The sequence below is a fragment of the Scyliorhinus canicula genome, chromosome 15 (genome assembly GCF_902713615.1).
Source record: "Scyliorhinus canicula chromosome 15, sScyCan1.1, whole genome shotgun sequence".
Lineage (NCBI taxonomy): Eukaryota > Metazoa > Chordata > Chondrichthyes > Carcharhiniformes > Scyliorhinidae > Scyliorhinus > Scyliorhinus canicula.
This window is the reverse complement of record NC_052160.1, coordinates 144,255,229-144,272,659: the sequence shown is the minus strand read 5'-3', so window position 1 is coordinate 144,272,659 and position 17,431 is coordinate 144,255,229. Positions and strand designations below refer to the sequence as shown.

At 45.7% G+C, this 17,431-nt stretch overlaps 1 protein-coding gene across 1 annotated transcript in view; it reads left to right on the top strand.

Annotated features, from left to right (window-relative positions):
* LOC119978662 (acidic mammalian chitinase-like) overlaps positions 1-17,431 on the top strand; it is a 29,831-nt gene that overhangs the window by 1,093 nt on the left and 11,307 nt on the right. Inside the window, exons 2-6 of the mRNA XM_038820453.1 lie at positions 3,832-3,861; positions 3,948-4,149; positions 10,674-10,730; positions 11,278-11,428; positions 12,149-12,273. Coding sequence (XP_038676381.1) covers positions 3,832-3,861; positions 3,948-4,149; positions 10,674-10,730; positions 11,278-11,428; positions 12,149-12,273 — 565 coding nt within the window. The remainder of the gene's footprint in view (positions 1-3,831; positions 3,862-3,947; positions 4,150-10,673; positions 10,731-11,277; positions 11,429-12,148; positions 12,274-17,431) is intronic.

Below are 17,431 nucleotides of genomic sequence, written 5' to 3'. Positions count from 1 at the left end.
TGCAGGCTCCACACAGTCAACCAAGGTCATAATTGAACCTGGGTCCCTGGCGCTGTGAGGCAGCAGTACCAACTGCTGCCACCTTGCTGCCCAATAGCAAGAGGATTTGAGCACAGGAATAGGGATGTTTTACTGCAATTGTATAGGGTGTTGGTGAGGCCACACCTGGAGTATTGTGTGTAGTTTTGGTGTCCTTATCTGAGGAAGGATGTCCTATGGAGGGAGTGCAACGAAGGTTTACCAAGCTGATTCCTGGGATTGCGAGACTATCGTATGAGGAGAGACTAAATGGGTTAGGATTATATTCATTCAAGTTTAGAAGAGTGAGTGGGGTTCTCATAGAAACTGATAAAATTCTAACAGGATTAGACAGAGTAGATTCAGAAAGAAAGTTCCCGATGGTGGGGGAGTCCAGAATTAGGGGTCATAGTTTGAGGATAAGGGACAAACCTTTAAGGACTGAGGTGAGGAGAAATGTCTTCACCCAGAATATGGTGAATCTGTGGAATTCGCTACCACAGAAAATAATTGAGGTCAAAACGCTGATATCAAGAAGGAATTAGATATAGCTCTTGGGGCTAAAAGAACCAAGGGATATGAGGGGAGGGTAGGATCAGGGTATTGAACTTGATGATCAGCCATGATCATAATGAATGACGGAACAGGCTTGAAGGGCCGAATGGCCTCCTCCTGCTTCTATTTTCCTCTGCGTTTCAGTACCGCAGTTAAATGGAACAGTTGAAAAGTTAATACCTGAGGTAACAATAGAGATTTGAAGGGTTGTTTTATTGAAATCTGCTGCTATGACATAAGGTCATTCAGTAATACAATTCAGAACCATTGAGTTGCTAGGTCAGACTGTCAAAGTGCACTTCTCCTGTAGGGTGTGCCAGCTGTGGGAGCAGGATTGATGTGGACAGCTCATCCCAAAGATCGGGTTGAGGCCCAAGGCCCAATTTTGGGATGGACTGTCTAGTTTCTTCCTCACTGAGCCTGGAGATGACAAAGGTGTTTGTTGTCAGGGGCAACGAAAGGAGTCCTCACCGAGTTGTAGAGAGAAACAAACTGATTTATTTAACACGGTAACTATTATGTACAGCTCGAGTAGTTCCTTACCGGGTCGTCTCCAGTAGGTGCCTGACTGGCTGACTGTATTTATACAAAGTCACATGAACTGTGTGAAGGGTCCCCCGCACCCTTATCGGGGGAGCTGGAGTTCTGCAAACTCCACGGGGAAGTGGATCATCCCGACCCGTGAGACCCGTGCGGGTTAGAACAGTGTTTTGATTTGATTTGATTTGATTTATTATTGTCACATGTATTTTTATTTTTTTTAAATAAATTTAGATTACCCAATTATTTTTTCCAATTAAGGGGCAATTTAGCGTGGCCAATCCACCTACTCTGCACATTTTTGGGTTGTGGGGGTGAAACCCACGCAGACACGGGGAGAACGTGCAAACTCCTCACAGACAGTGGCCCAGGGCCGGGATTCGAACCCGGGTCCTCAGCGCCGTAGGCAGTTGTGCTAATCACTAGGCCACCGTGCTGCCCTATTGTCAGATGTATTAGTATACAGTGAAAAGTATTGTTTCTTGCATGCTGTACAAACAATGCATAATGTACATAAGGAAGGAAGGAGAGACTGCAGAATATAATGTTACAGTTATAGCAAGGTGTAGAGAAAAGATCAACTTAATACGAGGTAGGTCCATTCAAAAGTCTGATGGCAGTAGGGAAGAAGCTGTTCTCTAGTCGGTTGGTACGTGACCTCAAACTTTGGTATATTTTTCCTGACGGAAGGAGGTGGAAGAGAGTATGTCCGGGGTGCGTGGGGTCCATAATTATGCTGGCTGCCTTTCTGAGGCAGCGGGAATTGTAGACAGAGTCAACGGATGGGAGGCTGGTTTGCGTGATGGACTGGGCTGCATTCACGACCTTTTGTAGTTTCCTGCAGTCTTGGGCAGAGCAGGCTCCATACCAAGCTGTGGTACAACCAGAAAGAATACTTTCTATGGTACATCTGTAGAAGTTGGTGAGGGTCATAGCATACATGCCAAATTTCCTTAGCCTTCTGAGAAAGTAGAGTCGTTGGTGGGCTTTCTTAACTATAGTGTCGGCATGGGGGGACCAGGACAGGCTGTTGGTGATCTGTACTCGTAAAAACCTGAAGCTCTCGACCCTTTCTACTTCGTTCCCATTTATGTAGACAGGCGCATGTTCTCCATTACGCTTCCTAAAGTCGATGACAATCTCCTTCATTTTGTTGATATTGGGAGAGAGATTATTGTCGTTGCACCGGTTCACCAGATTCTCTATCTCATTCCTGTACTCTAACTCGGCATTGTTTGAAATCCGACCCACTACGGTGGTGTCATCAGCAAATTTGAAAATCGAGTTGGAGGGGAATTTGGCCACACAGTCATAGGTGTACAAAGAGTATAGTATGGGGCTGAGGACACAGCCTTGTGGGGCACCATTGTTGAGGATGATGGAGAAGGAGATGTTGTTGCCTGTCTTTACTGATTGCGGCCAGTGGGTTAGAAAGTTCAGGATCCAGCCGCAGAGGGAGGAGCCGAGGCCAAGGCCACGGTGTTTCAAGATGAGTTTCGTAGGAATGATGGTGTTGAAAGCTGAGCTGTAGTCGATAAATAGGAGTCTGACATAGGTATCTTTGTTATCCAGGTGTTCCAGGGTAGAGTGCAGGGCCGTGGAGATGGATAAAAGCAAATTACTGTGGATGCTGGAATCTGAAACGAAAGGGAAAATGCTGGAAAATCTCAGCAAGTCCGGCAGCATCTGTAGGGAGAGAAAAGAGCTAACATTTCGAGTCCAGTGACTCTTTGACAAAGCTTTGACAAAGAGTCATCGGACTCGAAATGTTAGCTCTTTTTTCTCCCTACAGATGCTGCCGGACTTGCTGAGATTTTCCAGCATTTTCCCTTTCGCCATGGAGATGGCATCTGCTGTGCACCTGTTGCAGCGATAGGCGAACTGTAGTGGATCAAGGCAATCTGGGAGGCTGGAGTTGATTTGTGCCATGACTAACCTTTCGAAGCACTTCAGGTGACGTATTGGTGGTAACTTGGTAGTACGCTCTTGAGCTTGGCCTGATTGAAGTCCCCAGCTACAATCAACAAGGCCTGGGGATGTTTTGTTTCAAGGCTATTTGTGGTGCTGACTATTTAGTCCAGTGCGATTTTCACATTCGCATGGGGTGGGATGTAAATTGCCGTCAGGATAACGGAGCTAAACTCCAGCGGAAGGTAGCAGGGGCGGCATTTTAGTGTCAGGTATTCCAGGTCCGGGGAGCAGAAACTCGCCAGTGTTGCTACATCTAGGCACCAGGAGGTGTTGATGAGGAGGCAGACCCCACCTCCCCTTGTCTTGCCTGAGGCAGCGGTACAGTGTCGATGAGGCTTTTAGGCACAATCGACTGGCGAGCAGTCTGGGTCAGCATGGGGCAGTAAACAGGAGGGGTTGGTGGTAAAGTTGGGGATGGCGGCTGTAGATGATTAATTCAGTCTTACAGTGATTAGCCTGAAAAAACTATGGTTCATCTCAAACTGATTGTGAGGAAAACAATCTGACAGGACAGAGTCAGAGGAGGGGAGGGTGTTGATGATGTAGAGCCGGGTGTTATCAATGTACGTGGAAATCCCGACCCCATGTCTGTCGATGATGTCACTAAAGGGCAGCAAATAGGTGAGGAAAAGAGTTTGATCAAGGATCGATTCTTAATGTTTCTATTCACTCATCATTGTGAACCCTTAACCCTTTCAGTATATTTTGCTGTGAATTTTAACACGTACCCTATATTCTTTATTCCAGCAGTGGCCTTGTTGGCGTGCCTGGAGCTGGGTGAGTCTTTGTGCTTTTTAAGCTATTTTTAATGATGTGTAATGAGTAGAAGCTCAGTCCTGATTTTCCCTTTCCCTCACTCTCAGGCTCCGCCTACAGACTGGTTTGTTACTTTACAAACTGGGCTCAGTACAGACCAGGACAGGGGAAGTACATGCCCGAGAATGTGGATCCCTGCTTGTGCACACATCTGATCTACTCTTTTGCTGGGATGAAGGACAATAAAATCACCACCACGGAAGTGAATGACGTGACTCTCTACCACTCATTCAACAGCCTTAAAAACAAGTAGGATTATTCTATAAATATTGCTTAGTAGAATTTGAGGTCCTTTTTATATTCTGTTCGACATTGAATTGTTATGCCAAATTATATGCAAATTAAAGATGACTGGCCCAGTCAGGGAGTTGATTTCTGGGTGAAATTGGGTTTTGTTGATTTGTGTCCTATTGGCAGAGATGAATCGATGCCCAGTGGGTCTGTCAATGTCTGAAACAATCATGATGTCACCATGTTGTCCCATATAAACAAAACAACACTTTATATTCATTCACCTTGGTAAATACTCCGAAGATGGTAGATTGAACTGAGAGTTATATCACTGTTCCTTCACTGCCACTGAATCAAAACTCTGGGATTTTCTTCCTAATCGCACTGTGGGAGTTCCTGCAACAGATAGATGGCAGCAGTTCAAGGTGGATGACCACCATCTTCTTTATTAGGTGTCTGCCTGAAGCCAGGTTTCACACCTCAGTGCTGTGACCTCCACCATACGCAGGACAAGGAACATTGCCCCAGTCCACCCCCACTGGAACACAGATTAAACATCATTGGTTGAATTATGAATGGTCATCCAATCCGAGAATCAGACTTGAACCCGGATATTCTGGTTTAAAGGCCGGGGCACTGCCCACTGCACCACGTCCTACAGCCAACTTCTCTACTGCAACTAGAGATAACCTCCAAACGCTGTCCTGACCAAGGCTGAGGCATTCGCAATAATCTACAGCCGAGTGGATGATCCATCTCAGTCTCCTCCGGAGGTCCCCAGCATCACAAGATGCCAGTCTTCAGCCAGTTTGATTCACCCCACATGATATGGCAGGGGCAGCACGGTAGCACAGTGGTTGTCACAGTTGCTTCACAGCTCCAGGGTTTCAGGTTCGATTCCCGGCTTGGGTCACTGTCTGTTTGCACGTTCTCCCCGTGTGTGCTTGGGATTCCTCCGGGTGCTCCGGTTTCCTCTTGTAGTCCAAATATGTGCAGTTTAGGTGGATTGACCATGCTAAATTGCCCTTAGTGTCCAAAAACAAAGGTTGGGTTGTCTTCCTGGGTTACGGGGACAGGGTGAAGGTGTGGGCTTGGGTAGCGTGCTCTTTCCAAGGGCTGGTGCAGACTCGATAGGCCGAATGGCCTCCTTCTGCACTGTAAATTCTATGATACTTCTGTGATACAAAGGAATGAGTGAAAGCACTATATATTGCAATGGCTGTGGGCCCTGGGAGCCCACACTGATATAAATAAAGAACTTTGATTGATTTACAATTGTGGTATATACACTCTTGGCTGATCCTTACCTGGTCTCTCGCTTGCCGGTGCCTCACTGGCCTAACCTTTGTACATTGCTAAATGGAGTTCCACCATCCCTCAGCGGGGAGCTTGTACTCCATGGGAAACATGGGAAGATAATAATTTCTATCCCGTACGTCCCATGCACCATGCAGGATACTGCACTAATATGATCCCGGCAATAGTACTGAAGACTTGTGCCCCAGAACTTGCCGCCCTCCAAGCCAAGCTGTTCCAGTACAGCTACAACACTGGCATCTACCCGGCAATGTGGAAAATTGCCCAGGTGTTTCCTGTACACAAGAAACAGGACAAATCCAACCCAGCCAATTACCCCCTATCAGTCTACTCTCCATCATCAGCAAAGTGATGGACGGGAGTCATCAACAGTTCTATCAAGTGTCACCTACTCAGCAATAACCTGCTCACAGACACTCAGTTTGGGTTCTGCCAGGGTCACTCAGCTACTGAACTCATTCCAGTCTTGGTTCAAACATGGACAAAAGAGCTGAACTCCAGAGGTGAGGTGAGAGTTACTGCCCTTGACATCAAGGCAGCATTTGACTGAATATGGCATCAAGGGGTCCTAGGAAAACTGGAGTCAATGGGAATCGGGGAAAACTCTCTGCTGGTCGGAGTCATACCTGGCACAAAGGAAGATGGTTGTGGTGGTTGGAAGTCAATCATCTCAGCTCCAGGACATCACTGCAGGAGTTCCTCAGGATAGTGGCCGAGACCCAACCATCTTCAGCTGCTTCATCAATGACCTCCCTTCCAACATAAGGTCAGAAGTGGGGATGTTTGCTGATGACTGCAAAATGTTCAGCACCATTCCCGACTCCTCAGATAATGAAGCAGTCCATGTCCAAATGCAGCAAGACCTGGACAGTATCCAGGCTTGGGCTGACAAGTGGCAAGTTACATTCGCGCCACACAAGTGACAGGTAATGACCATCTCCTCCAAGAGATAATCAAACCATCTCCTCTCGACAGTCAATGGCATTGCCATCGCTGAATCCCCCACAATCAACATCCTGGGGGTTACCATTGAGCAAAAATTGAACTGGACGAGCCATATAAATACTGTGGTGATCAGGCAGGTCCAAGGCTAGGAATCCTGTGGCGAGTAACTCACCTCCTGACTCCCCAAAACCTGTCCACCATCTATAAAACACAAGTCAGGAGTGTGAAGGAATAGTCACCACTTGCCTGGATGAGTGCAGCTCCAATGGTACACTAAAAGCTCAAGACCATCCAGGAAGCAGCCTGTTTGATTGGTAACCCTTCCACAAACATTCACTCCTTCTACCACTGACGCACAGTGGCAGTGTGTGTACCATCTACAAGATGCACTGCAGGAACTCACCAAGGCTCCTTAGACAGCCCCTTCCAAACCTACAACCACCTCCATTTAGAACAGTGGTTCTCAACCGGGGTCCACGTGGACCTTGGGGGTCCATGTAACATTACTGGGGGTCCACACAAAACAAATACCGAATTGGGGGTCCACGGTGATATTTTAGTGGTCCATAGAGCAATTCTACTTCAGAACAATTGTTATTACTGAGAATCAAGTAGAAGAAAAAAATGTTTGTTTTCATGATGAATATTCACCTTTCTCTCTCTCTCGCACTGACAAAGGTCAAAGAGAGATTATAATCTATCTAATTTACCTTGAGGGCTGAAGGGGCTCAGAACCAAAAAGGTGCATTTGCTGTGTTTATTTTTGTGGTACTGTATTCTGAGAAAAAAAAATACATACCGGTTGATGACAAATGGGTTTATTGTGCTTTAATGACAGTTGTTGTTGAAGATTGCCCGGGTTATTGTCCCCTAGGAACAGCCCGGAGGACCTTTAATGACAGAAGCAGCTTATTAAATACAGCTTGTCATGGAGCCCACAAGGGAGCAGGCTATTCTGGACCTAGTGCTATGTAATGAACCAGACTTTATAAAAGATCTTAAAGTAAGGGAACACTTAGGAAGCAGCGATCATAATATGGTTGAGTTCAGTCTGCAGTTTGAAAGAGAGAAGGCAAAATCGGATGTAATGGTGTTACAGTTAAATAAAGGTAATTACGAGGGCATGAGAGAGGAACTGGCGAAAATCGACTGGAAGCAGACCCTAGTGGGGAAGACAGTAGAGCACAAATGGCAGGAGTTTGTATGCATAATTGAGGACACTGTACAGAGGTTCATCCCCAAGAAAAGAAAGATTATCCGGGGAGGGATTAGACAGCCATGGCTGACAAAGGAGGTCAGGAAATGTATCAAAGAAAAAGAGAGATCCTATAAAGTGGCCAAAAGCACTGGGAAATCAGAAGATTGGGAAGGCTACAAAAACAAACAGAGGTTAACAAAGAGACAAATAAGGAAGGAGAGGATCAAATATGAAGGCAGGCTAGCCAGTAATAAATGATAGTAAAAGTTTCTTTCAATACATAAGAAACAAACGACAGGCCAAAGTAGACATTGGGCCAATTCAAACTGATTCCGGAAGGCTAGTGATGGGAGACGAGGAAATGGCTGGAGAACTTAATAAGTACTTTGCGTCTGTCTTCACAGTGGAAGACATGAGTAATATCCCAAAGATTATAGAGGGTCAGGGGGCTGAGTTGAGTATGGTTGCCATTACAAAAGAGATGGTGCTAAAAAAGCTAAAAGGTCTTAAAATTGACAAATCTCCTGGCCCCGATGGGCTACACCCTAGAGTTCTGAGAGAGGTGGCTGAAGAAATAGCGGAAGCGTTGGTTGAGATCTTTCAAAAATCACTGGAGTCAGGGAAAGTCCCGGACGATTGGAAGATCGCTGTTGTAACCCCCTTATTCAAGAAAGGATCAAGACAAAAGATGGAAAATTATAGGCCAATTAGCCTAACGTCGGTTGTTGGTAAAATTCTAGAATCGATCGTTAAGGATGAGATTTCTAAATTCTTGGAAGAGCAGGGTCGGATTAGAACAAGTCAACATGGATTTAGTAAGGGGAGGTCGTGCCTGACGAACCTGTTAGAATTCTTTGAGGAGGTGACAAGTAGGTTAGACCAGGGAAACCCAGTGGATGTGGTCTATCTGGATTTCCAAAAGGCCTTTGATAAGGTGCCACACAGGAGGCTGCTGAGTAAGGTGAGGGCCCATGGTGTTCGAGGTGAGCTACTGGCATGGGTTGAGGATTGGCTGTCTGACAGAAGGCAGAGAGTTGGGATAAAAGGTTCTTTTTCGGAATGGCAGCCGGTGACCAGCGGTGTCCCACAGGGTTCAGTGTTGGGGCCGCAGCTGTTCACCATATATATTAATGATCTGGATGAAGGGACTGGGGGCATTCTAGCAAAGTTTGCCGATGATACGAAGTTAGGTGGTCAGGCAGGTAGTGCTGAGGAAGTGGGGAGGCTGCAGAAGGATCTAGACAGTTTGGGAGAGTGGTGCAGGAAATGGCTGATGCAATTCAACGTGAGAAAATGTGAGGTCTTGCACTTTGGAAAAAAGAATCCAAGCATAGACTACTTTCTAAACGGTGAGAAAATTCATAATGCCAAAGTACAAAGGGATCTGGGAGTGCTAGTCGAGGATTCCCTAAAGGTAAACATGCAGGTTGAATCTGTGATTAAGAAAGCGAATGCAATGTTGTCATTTATCTCAAGAGGGTTGGAATATAAAAGCAGCGATGTGCTACTGAGCCTTTATAAGGCTCTGGTTAGGCCCCATTTGGAGTACTGTGTCCAGTTTTGGGCCCCACATCTCAGGAAGGACATACTGGCACTGGAGCGTGTCCAACGGAGATTCACACGGATGATCCCTGGAATGGCGGGTCTAACATATGATGAACGGCTGAGGATCCTGGGATTGTATTCATTGGAGTTTAGAAGGTTAAGGGGAGATCTAATAGAAACTTACAAGATAATACATGGCTTAGAAAGGGTGGACGCAAAGAAACTGTTTCCGTTAGGCGAGGAGACGAGGACCCGTGGGCACAGCCTTAGAATTAGAGGGGGTAAATTCAGAACAGAAATGCGGAGACATTTCTTCAGCCAGAGAGTGGTGGGCCTGTGGAATTCATTGCCGCGGAGTGCAGTGGAGGCCGGGACGCTAAATGGCTTCAAGGCAGAGATAGATAAATTCTTGATGTCGCGAGGAATTAAGGGCTACGGGGAGAATGCTGGTAGGTGGAGTTGAAATGCCCATCAGCCATGATTGAATGGCGGAGTGGACTCGATGGGCCGAATGGCCTTACTTCCACTCCTATGCCTTATGGTCTTATACCCACAGTTGACCTGACGCTTATGCTACGTTTCTCCTTGACAAGTTTAATGAATGATTTAACACAGTAATCACTAGAAACTGTGTATATTTGATATGAATTGGTTATTTTTAGAGTAATTTAATTCAATTTAGTCAGTAAAAAGTTTTTTTCATTACTTTTCATATTAGAATAAGTTTGGCAACGTACGAAAATACCGCTAATCTGTTTCCAACCCTCACGGTAAGGTAGATGGACTTTAGGATTAGTTTACCACGCATATAAGAAGCTTTTTTTTCTGTGGAATGGCTATGGGGGTCCACAAAAAAAAATTAAGAGGAAAATGGGTCCATGGGTTAAAAAAGGTTGAGAACCCCTGATTTAGAAGGACAAGGGCAGCAGATACCTGGGAGCCCCACCACCTGGAGGTTCCTCTCCAAGTCACTCACCATCCTGACTTGGAAATATATTGCTGTTCCTTCAGTGTTGCTGGGTCAAATCCTGGAAACCCTGCCCTAAAAGCACTGTGGGTGTACCTATACCCACATGGACCTCATGTACTGCAGTGGTTCAAACAGGCAGCAACCCACCATCTTCTCCAGGGCAATTAGGGATGGACGATAATGTCTGGCCTGGTCAGTAAATGAAATGAAAAAGAAATGAAAATCGTTTATTGTCACAAGTAGGCTTCAATGAAGTTACTGTGAAAAGCCCCTAGTAAAGCCCACATCCCGAAAAATTAAATGCCCCCATTCCACAAAGGAATGAAATAAAGAAATTGTTTTATTGTTTGTGGGACATTCCCACATGGACCTTCTCCTCTTTGTGTGGTAGATCCTGTTGTGAGATGTTTGGTCTGTACTGAGCTGTTTCTCTTCAATTAAAATTCAAAAGGGGAAAGCGGTCAAATATTGGAACAATAATGATTTTCAGTACTTGGTGTTGCGTTGGTAAATGCATTTACTTATGTTCCTCATTCTGAAAGAACAATTTCTTCATTCCTACAACAGAAACGGAAACCTTAAAACACTCCTGTCCATTGGAGGCTGGAACTTTGGAACTCAGAAGTAAGATGAAATATTTATTGTAGTTTTGGGTAAAATGTGCTTCTTTTGCTATTGTTCATAATGTAAAATAATCTGGGGTCAAAGAGATAGATTTGGAAATGATTACTCTGTAGTTTTTGCTGAGTATATAGATGGTATTTTTGTAAATTATGATTGTTTTCCTTGCATATGGGCGGCACAGTGGTTAGCACTGCTGTCTCACAGCGCAAGGGCCTGGGTTCGATTCCGGCCTCGGGTGACTGTGCGGAGTTTACACGTTCTGCCCGTGTGTGCGTGGGTTTCCTCTGGATGCTCCGGTTTCCTCCCACAGTCCAAAGATGTGCAGGTGAGGTGGATTATGGGGATAGGGCAGGGCATTGGCCCTGGGTGGGGCACTCTTTCAGAGGGTCGGTGCAGACTCGATGGGCCAAATGGTCTCCTTCTATATTGTAGGTATTCTGTGACATTTTGAAATTATAAAAGATTCAACGTTTTAAAAGTTTCAGATGGTAATTGCTGCAACCAAAATACTCCAGTTCTGACTTTGTTTAATGTTCTCCTCCTCTAGATTCTCTGCTATGGCTTCCTCTTCAGGAACTCGACAAATTTTCATAACGTCAGTGATTAGCTTCCTGCGCGGCTACGGGTTTGATGGTTTGGACATTGACTGGGAATATCCTGAGGGAGGAAGCAAACATCTCTTCACTCTGTTGGTAAAGGTAGGAGCAAATGTCTTTGGCAGAATGCCGCGTCTTGTAGCTGAAATAAAGCGCCTTTTAACTCTTTTAGAAAATTTATATTTTGTTTCAAGGTCCTCACTAAGGACACAGAACATAGGAGCAGCGGCCTATTGAGAGCTCTTAGCCTGTTTCACCATCTAGTGAGATCGCAACTGAACCAACAGAAAACACTGGCCAATCTCAGCAGGTCTGACACCCTCTGTGGAGAGAGAAAGGAGTTAACGTCTCGAGGCTGAGTCACTTTATGTCAAAGCCATCCAGACTGGAAACGTTAGCTCCCTTCTCTCTCCACAGACCGGCTGAGATTGTCCAGCATTTTCTGTTTTTGTTTCAGATTCCAGCATCCCCAGTAATTTGCTTTTATCAAATCAATTTACTCCGTTTTAAATAATAATTTCACAGGATTTGTGAAGCATGAAAATAGAATATTCAAATGTGAAACATGTGAATTTACACAATGAAAGTAATTGGATAGAATCCTCATTAATCACTGTGCTGGCGACTGTGCAGTAAGAGTTATCAATCTGGGCTCCGTTTAAACCTGGTCCTACCTCTGACTTTACCCTTAGATTAGATACAATATTGTGTGACACTTGGCCATGGATACGTTATATGAAACTGAACAATTCTTTAGTCTGTGTTTGAAACCCTCCATTTGGTGAGGATGTGTCAATAAGAGAAAGTTTATGAATTTTCTAGGAAATGCTGGCTGCCTTTGAAGCTGAGGCAAAAAGCTCTGGACAATCCCGCCTGCTGATCTCAGCTGCAGTTTCTGCCGCACCGGGTTTTGTAACTGAACGATATGAGGTCCCTCAGCTTGGACAGTAAGTGAAATGAAATTAAAATGAAAATCGCTTATTTTCACAAGCAGGTTTCAAATGTGAAAAGCCCCTAGTCGCCACATTCCGGCGCCCGGCGCAGGCAGTGCATTCCATGCCGCCACTACTCTCTGGGTAAATAACCTACCTCTGACATCCCCCCTATATCTTCCACCATTCACCTTAAATTTATGTCCCCTTGTAATGGTTTGTTCCACCCGGGGGAAAGGCCTCTGACTGTCTACTCTATCTATTCCCCTGATCATCTTATAAACTTCTATCAAGTTGCCCCTCATCCTTCTCCGTTCTAATGAGAAAAGGCCTAGCACCCTCAACCTTTCCTCGTATGACCTACTCTCCATTCCAGGCAACATCCTGGTAAATCTCCTTTGCACCTTTTCCAAAGCTTCCGCATCCTTCCTAAAATGAGGTGACCAGAACTGCACACAGTGCTCCAAATGTGGCCTTACCAAGGTTTTGTACAGCTGCATCATCACCTCACGGCTCTTAAATTCAATCCCTCTGCTAATGAACGCTAGCGCACCATAGGCCTTCTTCACAGCCCTATCCACTGGAGTGGCAACTTTCAAAGGTCTATGAACATAGACCCCAAGATCTCTCTGCTCCTCCCCATTGCCAAGAACCCTACCGCTAACCCTGTATTCCACATTCATATTTGTCCTTCCAAAATGGACAACCTCACACTTTTCATGTTAAACTCCATCTGCCACTTCTCAGCCCAGCTCTGCATCCTACCTATGTCTCTTTGCAGCCGACAACAGCCCTCCTCACTATCCACAACTCCTCCAATCTTTGTATCGTCTGCAAATTTACTGGCCCACCCTTCAACTCCCTCATCCAAGTCATTAATGAAAATCACAAACAGCAGAGGACCCAGAACTGATCCCTGCGGTACGCCACTGGTAACTGGGCTCCAGGCTGAATATTTGCCATCCACCACCACTCTCTGACTTCTATCGGTTAGCCAGTTCGTTATCCAACTGTCCTTGATCGGACCCACCCTCGCTCTAGTCATTCTCATATTTCTCACATATGTGTAAAAGGCCTTGGGGTTTTCCTTGGTTCTACCTGCCAAAGATTTTTCATGCTCTCTCTTAGCTCTCCTAATCCCTTTCTTCAGTTCTCTCCTGGCTATCTTGTATCCTTCCATCGCCCTGTCTGAACCTTGTTTCTTCAGCCTTACATAAGTATCCTTCTTCCTCTTAACAAGACATTCAACCTCTCTTGTCAACCATGGTTCCCACACTCGACCATCTCTTCCCTGCCTGACAGAGACATACATATCAAGGACATGTAGTATCTGTTCCTTGAATAAGTTCCACATTTCAATTGTGTCCTTCCCTGACAGCCTATGTTCCCAACTTATGTACTTCAGTTCTTGTCTGACAGCATCGCATTTACCCTTCCCCCAATTGTAAACCTTGCCCTGTTGCATGCACCTATCCCTCTCCATTACTAAAGTGAAAGTCACAGAATTGTGGTCACTATCTCCAGAATGCTCCCCCACTAACAAATCTTGCCCTGGTTCATTACCAAGTACTAAATCCAATATGGCCTCCCCTGTGGTTAGACAATCTACATACTGTGTTAGAAAAGCTTCCTGGACACACTGCACAAACACCACCCCATCCAAACTATTTGATCTAAAGAGTTTCCACTCAACATTTGGGAAGTTGAAGTCACCCATGTCTACTACCCTGTGACTTCTGCACCTTTCCAAAATCTGTTTCCCAATCTGTTCCTCCATATCTCTGCTGCTATTGGGGGGGGCCTATAGAAAACTTCCAAGAAGGTAACTGCTCCTTTCCTATTTCTGACTTCAACCCATATTACCTCAGTAGGCAGATCCTCCTCGAACTGCCTTTCTGCAGCTGTTATTCTATCTCTAATTAACAATGCAACCCCCCACCCTTTTTTACCACCCTCCCAAATCTTTTTGAAACATCTGTAACCAGGAACCTCCAACAACCATTTCTGCCCCTCTTCTGTCCAAGTTTCCGTGATGGCCACCACATCGTAGTCCCAAGTACCGATCCATGCCTTAAGTTCACCCACCTTATTCCTGATGCTTCTTGCGTTGAAGTGTACACACTTCAACCCATTGCTGTGCATGCAAGTCAGTGTTATCTTCCCCACTGCCTCACTACACGTTTTGACGTCCTGAACATTGGCTACCTTAGTTGCTGGACTGCAAGTCCGGTTCCCATTCCCCTGCCAAATTAGTTTAAACCCTCCCGAAGAGTACTAGAAAACCTCCCTCCCAGGATATTGGTGCCCCTCTGGTTCGGATGCAACTCGTCCTGCTTGTACAGGTCCCACCTTCCCCAGAATGCGCTCCAATTATCCAAATACCTGAAGCCCTCCCTCCTACACCATTCCTGCAGCCATGTGTTCAACTGCACTCTCTCCCTATTCCTAGCCTCGCTATCACAGAGATGACAACTCTGTCTGTCCTGGCTTTTAATTTCCAGCCGACATCCCTAAACTCGTTTATTACATCCACACCCCTTTTCCTACCTACGTCGTTGGTACCAATGTGCACCACGACTTCTGGCTGCTCACCCTCCCCCTTAAGGATCCTGAAGACAGGATCTGAGACATCCCTGGCCCTGGCACCCGGGAGGAACATACCTTCCGGGAGTCTGGCTCACGACCACAGAATCCCCTATCCATTCCCCTAACCATTGAGTCTCCTATTACTATTGCTTTTCTATTCTCCCCCCTTCCCTTCTGAGCCCCAGTGCCAGACTCAGTGCCAGAGACCTGGCTGCGTGGGCCTTCCCCCGGTAGGTCCTCCCCCCCAACAGCATCCAAAATGGTATACCTGTTTTGAAGGGGAACGGCCACGAGGGATCCCTGCACTGTCTGCCCGTTCGTTTTCCTTCCCCTGACTCTAACCCAGCTACTCTTGTCTTGCACCTTGGATGTGGCTACCTCCCTGTAACTCTTCTCTATAACCCCCTCTGCCTCCCGGCTGATCTGAACTTCATCCAGCTCCAGCTCCAGTTCCCTAACATGGTCTCTGAGGAGCTGGAATTGGTGCACTTCCCATAGGTATAGTCAACGGGGACACCGGTGGTATCCCTCACCACCCACATCCTACAGCAGGAGCATGCAACTGCCCTAGCCTCCATCCCCTCTTACCTTACAGAATATAGTAGCCCTGTGGACCAACTGGACCTCCGCCCTCCGACTCTGCTCCCAGTCAGCTGCAGTCTCTGTAAACTCCCAGCTCCCTTCTCGCTCTTTGAGGAAATGTCGGAAACAAAATGAAAGGAGCACTTTACTCCCTCCTCATCTAACTCCCTCAGTCACCAAACTCTCACTATAGCACTCAAATGCACCCAAATTCAGCACTCCCTCAGTCACCAAACTCTCACTATAGCACTCAAATGCACCCAAATTCAGTACTCAGTGCAAAGAAAGTCTGCACTGTAACTAGCTCAGATTTATACTGTGACTCTAGCCTCTGAAAACTGGCCTAATTCAATTAACTAATTAACACGCTTCAGCTGCAAGTACCTACAAGTAGAACCTTTGTTTAAAGCTAATTGAAAATTCACCTTCTTCTCAATCAAACAGCAACTTTTTAAGTTAATAAACTAAATAAAAGAAAGACTAGACTTTAGATAAAAATAAAAAATAAACCCTGAATATCCCTCAGTCACCAACTCTCACTATAGCACTCAGATGCACCCAAATTCAGCACTCAGTGCAAACAAAGTCTGCACTGTAACTAGCTCAGATTTATACATAAAAAGTTTTGTGCTCCCTTGCTAGTTCAGTTGTTTAACTAGTTAGCAGCTGAGCCATCCAGACTTGCAAAGCCCTCCATTCAATCTCCAGTTGGCATTGAGTTGGCTGAATTCTGCTGAGGCAATGTTAGAGGTGCTAAGATTGTTCTTGGTATTTCCATTCTGTCCTGTAACCTCCAACATAAAGTGCAAGCATCGTGTCATCATGCGAGGATAGAACATACAGTGCAGAAAGAGGCCATTCGGCCCATCGAGTCTGCACCGACCCACTTAAGCCCTCACTTCCACCCTATCCCCGTGACCCAATAACCCCTCCTAATCGTTTTGGTCACTAAGGACAATTTATCATGGCCAATCCACCTAACCTGCACATCTTTGGACTGTGGGAGGAAACCAGAGCACCCGGGGGAAACCCATGCAGGCACGGGGAGAACGTGGAGACTCCACACAGACAGTGACCCAGTGGGGAATCGAACCTGGGACCCTGGAGCTGTGAAGCCACAGTTCTATCCACTTCTGCTACCATGCTGCCCCAGATGGAATTGGGCTCTGCTTCCAATCTCTACTCAGCTAACTGCCTCTCAGTGTTCAGGGTCAAAGATAGACATCAGTAATGATTAGTTTATTGTGCAGAGCCTGTGGAACTGTATTTGGCCAAAGAGATAGTGAATCGTATAAAAAACCCTTTTTGAACTCTGCTTGTTGTTAAAGCAAAGTGACAGAGAGGAAGGTGAATACAGGCAGAGAGGAGAGAGGGACAGAGGCGGCAGGGTGAAAGAGGGAGAGACAGGGTTCAGGGGAGATGATGAGAGAGAGAGGTTGAATTTATCTACTCGAATGTGAGTTTAGCTTCTTGCAGTGTCTTGGGTTTGATAGTTTGGTTATTGGCTGGGAGTGTCCCAGTTATTCTGTGTTTACAACTTGGATAATGTCCAGAAAGTTCGACAAATTTGTCTTTTCTTCAATGAACAGTAAAGTATGAAAAGCAGAAGGAGAATAATAGAAGAAAGAATTTGAACGATGCACCATGTTTCACTGCTTCAGTATGTCGGAGCAATGTAGACACGGCTGCAGTGTCTGTAAATGCAGCAACCAACAAACTCGCACCAAATCCCCAGAAAGAGCAATTAGAGTATCACCAGATGTACTGAGTTTTGATTGAGTGATAAATGCTGTTTCTAAACAGGAAGAAATGGTTCCTCTTTTTTTTTTGTGAAAGGGATATTTCTAAGTTTAAAAAATGAATGCCACGCATTGAGATCCGCACTTATCAATCATCTTTTGTCCATCACCTTTTGACTTTATTTTCTCATTTAGATCGCTGAATGTACAGTTGTTTCTCATCAGTTGGATTGCGATGTAAAAATGATAGATTCTGCTGCACTTTG